Source organism: Cucumis melo, chromosome 4, assembly GCF_025177605.1.
Source record: "Cucumis melo cultivar AY chromosome 4, USDA_Cmelo_AY_1.0, whole genome shotgun sequence".
NCBI classification, from domain to species: domain Eukaryota; kingdom Viridiplantae; phylum Streptophyta; class Magnoliopsida; order Cucurbitales; family Cucurbitaceae; genus Cucumis; species Cucumis melo.
The window spans coordinates 21058220-21067990 of NC_066860.1; the positions used below are offsets into that span (position 1 = coordinate 21058220).

The following is a 9771-nucleotide window of genomic DNA, read 5'->3' on the forward strand; positions in this document are numbered from 1 at the left end:
TGGTATACTTTGTGCCGTACAACCGAAGTATTGAAATTTCTTTTTATCCAATAAACCTATTCTTAGTTTGATAACACTTTTTTTAGGCTATAAAAATGTTTCTTTTTGACAATTTTAGACTTCCTCTTGCCTACTTAGCATAGCATAGCATAGCATAAACCTATCCTTTTTAACAATTATTGTTCCCACTACAGTTTCATTCTCTTCTTCCCCATAGTTTCAATTTGCTCAAGAAGCATTTTAAAGTCATAATTTCCATCTTCGAAAGCAAACCTAACTGGTTTGGGCTACCATTAGCCATTGGGTTTAACTTGAAATTTATCTCTTTAAACTATTATTCTAGATCGGCTTCTTTTAAAACTAAAACATTAAAAGTGTTAAATTCAAGAGAAACATCATTCAAATAGTAATTAACTTAGAATATTTATTTAAAACATAATTTTGGTTGACAAACTGAAATCTATCATATATAAATTAATAGAAATCTATCATATTTTTAAGAGTGAAAGTTTAAGGTAGGGTTTAGAAACTTTAGAGTAACAATTATCTTTAAAAGAAAAAAGAAAAAAAGAAAAAAAGAAAAAGAAAGAAAAAAGAAAAGAAAGCTGAGGTTGCTTAGTGTGGTGACTGTCCTTTCTTTCCCAACCAAATGGATTCTCTTCCTCCACTCTTTCCCTCTTCTCTAAACCACAACCATTCCAAACCCTAATCTCAATTTCCATTTCTTCTTCCCTTAATCTTCCATGGCCATCCCTTCTCCTTCTCCTTCAACCTTCTCCCCTTCTGCTTCTTTCTCCTCCTCCCGAACCGACCCTTCTTCCTTCTCTCCATTTCCCTCCATTTCTCCTCCAAGGTTTTCCCTCTCTTCCCGTCTCAATTCCTCCATCTTCTCCGCCGCCGCTGGTTTCTTTGGTGCCCCGGACAACGGCGATATTCAGTACGAGCTTCTCCATCACGGGTTTTCTCTGGAACGTCGAAAAACAGGCTCTGCTGTCTTCGTCACACTTCCTCTCGATGCTGTATCTCCTGATGGCCAACTGCGGAGGAAGAAGGCAATGTCGCAGTCCTTCAGGGCACTTGCGGCGGCTGGAGTTGAAGGGGTTGTCATTGAACTTTGGTGGGGTTTGGTGGAGACGGATGTTCCTTGTAGTTATAATTGGAAAGGGTATTTGGAAATTGTGGCTATGGCTCGTCGGTTTGGCCTCAAAGTTCGGGCTGTGTTTACATTCAATCAACATGGCTTGGGGCCCGACGATCCTCACTGGTTAGTCGGTTTAATCTCTCTATTCTTAATGTTATCTTTTGGCTAGTTAGTAGCATCACCATAAGGATGTATTTCCATTCCTGAAAATTAATATTTCTCCCAATTCTTCTTTCTGGATAGCCTCTGGGTTGGGGGGGGGGGGGGGGGGGGAGGGTTCTATATAGGGGGACATCGCACAGAAGTTTGTCTGTAGAATATAAGTAAATAAAGAACAAAAAATCTGCAGATATATGGTTTTATGTAAGAACTGTCTTCTTGGCAGCTGCATTCGATTGAATAGAGTTAAATTACAACTTTAGGGCAGAAGTTTTTGGGAGGTTAGAGATTTGGAGTATGATTCAGTGTTAAATTGATTGAAGTGCTATAGCCTTTCAATATTTAATAGCGAGTTAAAAAAGAAAAAGAGAAACAAAAAGCTGACATACACAGGTATCCATACATATTTTAAAATTCAGCATTAAGCGAAGTAAGAAGTGGGAAATGACTCATTCTCTCCTTACTCCTAGCATCAAATGTTAAACCTCCATCTTCCTCCATTTCCCTTCCTTTCCACGTTGAGCTTCTCGTTCAGTTTCCCCCTACTTGTATTTTCAAGACGCTCTACATTGATTGGCGGTAAATCCTTATCTATGGCATGGGTTACAGTTGAAGAAGTAGAGTAAGAAGCATTGAATATGGTAGCAATTTCTCACTCCGTACGTTGGTGGCCCACCTTCTAGGCGTTTTCTTGCTAGTCCTATTTTCACATTCTATCTTCCCCTGCTTCGACGACCATTGCTGAGGCTTCAGTTTCTTTTCGATTTATTGCAATTCCTGCAAAGGTTAAGGTTTTTTGTGGCTAGTCTTATTTGGGAGATTTGATACCTTGAAACATGTTTAATGACACTCTTTCTTCATCTTCCTCCCTCAATGGTGTGTTATCTGTTGAAGGCATTGGCTGGATCTAAATCATTTGTTGTGGGATTCCAGTTTGCAAGCGACCTTTGGGATTGTTGGCGAAGGTGGTTTTGTGTTTGTGGGGCTCACAATATAGGCGAGAAAAGGTGCTTATGCACCCTTCCTTAAGGAGTGGGTCGAAGTGGTTCTACATGGAAGTTTCTTTGCTAATTTGTAGGGTATTTGGTGGCTTGAATGAAACAACATGATATTCGGAGAGGTTGGGAAATCAAAGGAGGAGATTCAGGAGGTAGTGTGATTTAACTCTTCTCGATAGGTGTCAGCAAAAAAAGGAGACATAATCTCAATAACTAAGAGGTCATGTGTTCAATTCATGGTGGTCTATCTACGAATTAATTTTCTAAGAGTTTCCTTGACACTTAAAAGTTGTAGGGTTAGGTAGATTGTCTCATGAGATTAGTCGAGGTGGGCTTAAGTTGGCTTGGACACTCAGGGTAGAGGAGGATGAGATAATTTTATCTTTGGGATGTGCCTTACCTTTTTTCGCCTGTGTTTAATTCGTTGTTCCATGCTGTGGTTGATGGGACAATGACTGAAGGTGTACCTCTTCCTAATGTTGACTTTGTTGGGGATTCTTTAGGCCATCAATTTCATTTTGGTAATCAGGGATCCTTGCTTTGCGAGGTAAAGAGGCTGCTGGTTGGGCGACATTGGCTTCGGTTGGAATTAACAAAGTGGAGGTCAAGGAAGGTAAAAATGTTAAGAGGGGACAAGGGTTCGGAGATAAAAGGAGGAGGGTGATAACAAGTTGTGTAGGGAATTAAGGAAGTTGGATAGCTCAGTTAATTATGGGAGCAAGAAAACCTCTAAGGAGGCAGGGCAATCTTCGTCAAAATGTTAAAAGTTGTCTCTTGGAATCTCAGGGCCTGAATGGTCAAGTTAAAAGGAGCTTGGTTAAGGATTTGCTTAGACAGGAAGCTCCGGACATTGTTATTTCAATGGAAACCAAAAGAAGACAGTTCTGAAGTAGGAGAATTGCAAGCATTTGGAAGAGAAGAAGGGTTGAGTGGGGAGGTCCTTGATGCAGAAGGGTTATCAGGTGGGATTTTGATTTTTTGTGGAGTACAAGGACTTGCTTAACGAGGGAGGTGGTTAGAGATAGGTTCTCCATGTCTATTTCGTTCTTAGACAGTAAAGGCGAAGAGTTTTGGGTCACTGAAGTTTATAGTCCACCGAGGATCAAGGGAAGGGTTTTGTTTTACCTTTTGCGGGATGTGCCTTACCTTTTTCACCAGTGTATACAATCGGACACTCAGGGTAGGGGAGGATAAGAAAAAGGTAGGGTACATCCCGAAGATAAAACCCAGGGTAGGGGAGGATAAGAAAATTTTAATATAGAAAGACTTTGATCTTCTAAAGGTTGCGAACATTTACACCAATACGAAGCATTAAGAATAATCAAATCTCTAGCTGTCAAAGGTTGAGTCATTATCACTTAAAGTTCACACCGAAGGGACCAGAAAAGGAGCGATTAGAGGCATAGTATTTTCTTGCCGCTATGGGAAGGATGTCCCACAAAAATCAACATAATAAGAGGTCTTCATTCGGGCTCTAAGGTTGTTGTGGGGTAATTTATACCACACTTTGACTGTGTAGTAGAGGTTAAATTGTCAACCATAATATGGAAGCAGAAGTATGCAAAGAAATAAGAGGCCTTTATTTGGATTGTAACGCCATTGTGGGGTTGGCATTGTGAGGTTGAGGGGAAGAGGTATAAAGCCACATATATTCAGTATTGAACCATAGTGAGCATACTCAATGGTAACTGATATATACTCTTAAAGTTGGAAATTTAAATCCACATACCCTACTTGGTGGTTCCCTTCCTACTTAATAATTTTGATAGTTGTATGTTATTTTTGTAAGCTTCTTTTTGGATTGTTCAAGGTTTTGGTTTTTTCTTCAACCATTCCTGAATTCTCTGTTATTCCTTTTTTTTTTTTTTAAAAAAAAAATCAAATCAGCTAAAAAGTGTCTCTTCAAATAATGCAAAACGTGAACCCTTGGGTCTTAAACCCTCAAGACAGTACCAAAGAAGACGACGATCCTTTTAAAAGAGAGATTTTCAAAGGTAAAAGGTCATTTTCAATCATATCGACTGATCATAAAATAACACTAAGATATGCATACTGTAAGATGAAACGATAAAAAAGGATGAAGTCGAGGATTCATTACATGGCTGATCGCTCTATAGTCCTTCAGCCCATTCATTGCATGGCTCCTAACTTGCTTCAATTCCCATCCGTGACTCAGCATCCATTAGCGGTTGGTACATCTTGATCTTCGAAGCTTTTCAATATCTGTCAATCATACTTTATAATAACTCAGTCAAAGTTTTCTTCTTATCCAGAACTTTTCCTTTCCCAGGTTTGTTTATAGATATTGCTGTCAATTCCTGCTGGGCTGTTTAGTATTATATTTTTATTATTAGTATTGTCATACTCTTATGACTAAAGCCAATTGAAGGGCCTTTTGTATTCACTTTCTTGAGGCTTTGCCTCCTTTTGTTTGTACATTCCATTTATTAATCACATTTGTCAAATAATAAAATTGGAAGCTGATAGATTTAGTTTCTTGTTTGAAATGAAAACATGCTCACATGTGAAATAAGAGTTGTCTTGCTGGAAAAGTGAACTACTTTAAGTTTTGTTATTCTAAGATAATGGTTTATCTGCCATTGAATCTGAAGTCTCCTTTATTTCCTCTTTGTTTCCCCAATAAAACATTAAGGATTCCCCTTCCTAAATGGGTACTTGAAGAGATTAATAAAGATCCCGATTTAGCATATTCTGACAGATTTGGAAGGAGAAATTCGGAATATATTACTCTTGGATGTGACACTCTTCCCGTTTTGCGTGGACGATCGCCTATCCAAGCATATGCAGATTTTATGAGAAATTTTAGAGATACTTTTAGACCTTATCTTGGAGCCATTATAACGGTAAACACCGCTTTATCCGCTAAATCAAATTTTCAAACTGTCTTCTGAATAGGTCACTTATATTCATTTTTTAATGTTAATATTACAGGGGATTCAAGTTGGAATGGGTCCAGCTGGTGAACTAAGGTATCCTTCATCCCCTTCCCAGAAGCTAGCATGGGCATGGCGTTCACGTGAGCTCGGAGAGTTTCAGTGTTACGATAAGGTAGAAGAATAATAGAGCGTCTTCACCCTTTCCTTTCATTGTAGTTGCATTTTCTAAGACTTAATTCTGATTTCTATTCTTAATGCTGTGGTTCAGTATATGCTTGCCTCCTTGAATGCTTGTGCTCAAAATGTTGGGATGCGTGAATGGGGAAATGGAGGTCCAATTGGTGCTAGTAATTTGATGAACAATCCCGAACAAACAGAATTTTTTAAAGGCGATGATGGTTCTTGGAATACTCCTTATGGTGAATTTTTTCTCAAATGGTACTCAGAAATGCTTCGTCTACATGGGGAGAGACTATGCAAGGAAGCTGAAACCATTTTTAGAGGTAGTGAAGTCAATTTGTCAGCCAAACTAGGTGGGATTCATTGGCATTACGGAACAAAATCTCACCCATCAGAGTTGACAGCTGGATACTACAATACTTCGATCCGAGACGGGTATCTCCCAATTGTTCGCATGTTCGGTAGGTATAAGTTTACCATTTGTTGTTCATGTTTCGAAATGAAAGACGTGGTTGAAAAGCAAATGAACCCTGTGAGTAGCCCAGAAGGGTTTCTTCGGCAGCTGCTGACGGCTGCTCGGGTGTGTGGCGTACCTTTGGAAGGTGAAAACTCTGCATCGAGGTTGGATGACGACTCGTTTCAACAGGTTGTAAAGATGTCGAGGGTTTATACAGATGGGTTGGAGAAGCCCTTGTTTTCTTTCAATTTTGTGAGGATGGACAAGAACATGTTCGAGTATAGTAATTGGGTTCGATTTACACGTTTTGTGAGGCAGATGTCTGATACCTCCAAGCTTTTTCGAGCCAAGCTAGATCCTGGAAATAACAGAGGCCTCTCGACAGATATTACTGCTTCAAGATTGGCCCTTGTATATCACTGAAGTTAATGTCGCATGAATCATTCAATGGTTCCTTGATGTAGTATGCTCTATAATGTAATATTGTATAAACTACCGATCAGTCAAGAATATATAAATTATGTAGCAACTCCCCGTATACACACCCAAATTGATATATGTAATGGCCAACATTATTACCCAAAAAATAAGTAAAGAAATTCTTTGGTATTAGATACCGGGCAAAATATAAAACCTCTTTTGATAGCATAAAATACTATGGTGTTATGAAAGAAGGCCCATTTAGTGTTCAAAGAATTGTTGTTCATGTGTAAAATTCCAAATAAGGGGAACACCTTTGGGCATGAAAGATGATTCTAACAACTACGCCCTTGTAAGTACGTGCTTTGGACTCGACCATCTCTTGAGTATGTGATGTATGACTCATCCAGCCGTGAGCATTCTTTGGCATTCGACATTGTTGGTAAAGATTTAGAATCTGGAAATATATTAGTCAAAAGAATAGATAGACATTAATAAAAAGGAAGATATCTACATTTTTTATTTCAATTTCAATGAACGAGTGGAAGAATATGTACATATTCAACGGAAAACCATTCAAGAGTTATGCCACTTTCACATTGCTATTTCTTGATCAGTAAATTCACATAAAACAAGAACACAACAAATAACACCTAAACCTATTACATAATTATAGTAAATCTTATGAATATTACACAGGAAAGGAAGATAGAGCTTGCTGCCTCCACCCTCCATTACATTTCAGAATATTGGGCGACAATGAAGCATGTTTTGGGGATTAAATTGTAATCCGAAAGATTTAACCCTAGCATATCACCAACACAATCAGACTATTCTTGGACGTGAAAAATTGCAAACAAATGAAGTGAAAATTACCAAAAGTTTCAGAAGCATCTTGAGTGTAAGAATAATTATCACCACTCCACTTTGCAGGTGCAGGAGCTTTCTGCGTTCCCCTTCATGCTTTGAGCATTCTAAGACGAACATTAGCACATGAGCGTCTCATTTATGTTAAGAAACTTGTTCAGAGTCACATGTCACGGAATGGCTTTTATCAAAACTCTGAAAGATACACAGATATCATCGATCAGAAAGTAGGAACAGTTTGCATAGTCTCCATTCCCAGTATCAGCTAATCCAACAAGAACAAAATTCTAATCCTAACCTAATAGTAACAAATGGACTAAATCAATGGTTAGTTCATGGCTATGGATATGTTGAAAGAAGTACGAGAACTAAAATTCGAAATATAGTTTTGGGGTTAGAAATTAACCCCTCTTTTTACTTTGGGTCCTAAAATTTCAAAAATTCTCTCTCCTGAATTAATACCTCCGAACAAGGTCTTAATAGAAATATAACAACTAACCGAAAAAAATGACAAGATATATTTTATTTTACATATTTTTATGAAGGAAAACAGAAAGAATGATATCAGCTCAAATACAACCTTGCTAGAGGAAGATTACCATATAGGTCGTACAACTATGTCCCTTGAGTTATGACATACAAATAAGAACATGAATATAGAACATCACTCATATAACATGTGGGAAATGTAGGGCCAAGACCAAGAGCTAAGACTTATTTCAATATTTGAGAGCATGTAAAGTATTAGGTTGCCAACAAAAAGTTTTGCAGTGTAGATCATTATCGCTTCTGCTCATTTATTTAGCCTCAATACCAGCGATTTCCCTTTGATTTAGAAAGATTTAATGCATAAATGTCAGACCGGGAAAAAAAGAAAAAGAACAACTACATTAAGGTGTGCTCCTCCATTAAATCCTCATCTCTCATCATTGGGCATTTTATGCTACGTATTCAATTTCGGACAAGGCAAAACAGGCATGAAAAAAATAAATACTGAGAAACATTCCAAAATGTTAAACAAAGTAGCAGATTGACCAATTAAGCAAGCATAAGAAGTACTTTCAGAACCAGAAGTACCTGATAATATCAGAGTAACCACTAAAATAGTTCCATCACCATCTTGGGTACAAATAATCAATATCCCAAGTAACTTGGGTCACCAATATATTCAGCAATCTGTTCTAAACGCACATTAAGTAATTGATGGCTATCCGCATCCCGAACTACCCCCGTCTCTTCGTCAAGATCCCTTTCGACTAAACTACCATAAACTCCTTTGTGCTTACCATAAAGAACAAGAACAGGCCCCCCACGTCTGGGAAGTGCAGTCTCAAGAAGCTCTTGAGAGACCCCTTGAACAAGCTCTCTACTCCCATCAATGGATATATCACAAATAGAGGGTCCAACTACGTCTACTATCTCTCCCTTTTTCAAATAAAACTTCCCTCCCTTAAATTCTTTACTGATGATTCTAACACGAATATGACTAGTGAGCCAAGACAATCTACTGTTCCTCTTCTCTTTATCCCTTGTACCATTTTCTCGCTTCTCCACTACTCGCTCGACTTCTCTTCTCCGTTTCTGGCCTGTGTTTTCATCCTTAACTTTCAATTCCTCCAGTTTCTTCAAGAATCTTTCCTCTTCTTTAGAACCCAATTCAGCTATATCGGTTGCACGAACTTTCAATTTGACATGTTCATCTCTTTTAGAAAGCTTAAGAACAAGCCAATCGGAATCTAATTTCTCCAAAACTCTACCTTTCAAACCAGCATCTCTACCGCGAATAATCCTAACATGTTTGTCAATAGAAGCCAATCCATCACTTTCTCGATCTCTGTTTTCCTTCACTCTACCTTCATCCCTATTTCTCTCACGCTCTCTACCTCTATCTTTCTCTTCCTCCTTCTTTGAAATGCCAACAGGAACGTCACTGACAAACCCTAGCCCTTGCTTATCAGTTCTTCTACTATATTCCTTAACTTTAACATCCTCTTTGGCATTCCTCCCAATTCCCTTACCCTGACGCCATCCATACCCTTCCATCAAAGCAGCAGCAAAGCTTTCCACAGGAACCTCCTCAAAATCCTCGAACCCTCTATCCTCAGGTAGCCTCTCGAGATCCGCTTTAAATTTCTCCAACATAATAACCTCCAAAGGAGCAGGCCGCGGCGGTTCCTCTCCAGATTTAGACTCATCGGAAATCTTCATACCATCAACGGACTGCCTGACATTAAGACCATACGACATCTTCGAATCATCGAGCGGATCTAATCCAGAGACGGACTCGAACTTGAGATCGGACTCATCAGATTGATCAAGCGGAACTTCGAGATTCTTCATTCTTTTCAGCGGCCTCCATTCGTTCTCAAGGGAAGGAATAACCAATTTTCTGGACTTGCCAGAGGTTTCGGAGAGGGGTTTTGAAGCGTCAAACTCGTTGACATACTCTTTGGAATCGTTTAGAGCTCCATGATCAAGGGTTTTGTCGTCAAATTCCTTGGAAGGTTTGACGAGATTTAGCTTGGAAGAAGAAGAAGAGGATTTTGAAGGAAGAGAGAAGGATAGCTTCATGGTTGAAACCCTAGAGCTTGGCTTCGAGGTGGCCGTGGATTTCTGGGAATGGAGCTCCGCTTCCACAAATGCAAAATATGG

The 9771-nt window shown here is 38.9% G+C and overlaps 2 protein-coding genes across 2 annotated transcripts; one reads left to right on the forward strand and one right to left on the reverse strand.

Annotated features, from left to right (window-relative positions):
• The first annotated feature begins 597 nt into the window (after window positions 1–597).
• LOC103499235 (beta-amylase 1, chloroplastic-like) lies at window positions 598–6361 on the forward strand. The gene is made up of 4 exons (XM_008462190.3): window positions 598–1264; window positions 4952–5162; window positions 5251–5367; window positions 5464–6361. Exons 1-4 carry the CDS (start codon window positions 744–746, stop codon window positions 6253–6255), a joined length of 1641 nt encoding a protein of 546 aa, XP_008460412.2. The 5' UTR covers window positions 598–743; the 3' UTR covers window positions 6256–6361.
• Window positions 6362–6431: 70 nt separating this feature from the next.
• On the reverse strand, window positions 6432–9771 carry LOC103499234 (protein MOS2). Its single transcript, XM_008462189.3, has 3 exons — window positions 8197–9771; window positions 7129–7314; window positions 6432–6709 (listed from the first exon to the last, which is right to left on the reverse strand). The coding sequence occupies exon 1, from the start codon at window positions 9688–9690 to the stop codon at window positions 8254–8256; it is 1437 nt and encodes a 478-aa protein (XP_008460411.3). The 5' UTR covers window positions 9691–9771; the 3' UTR covers window positions 6432–6709; window positions 7129–7314; window positions 8197–8253.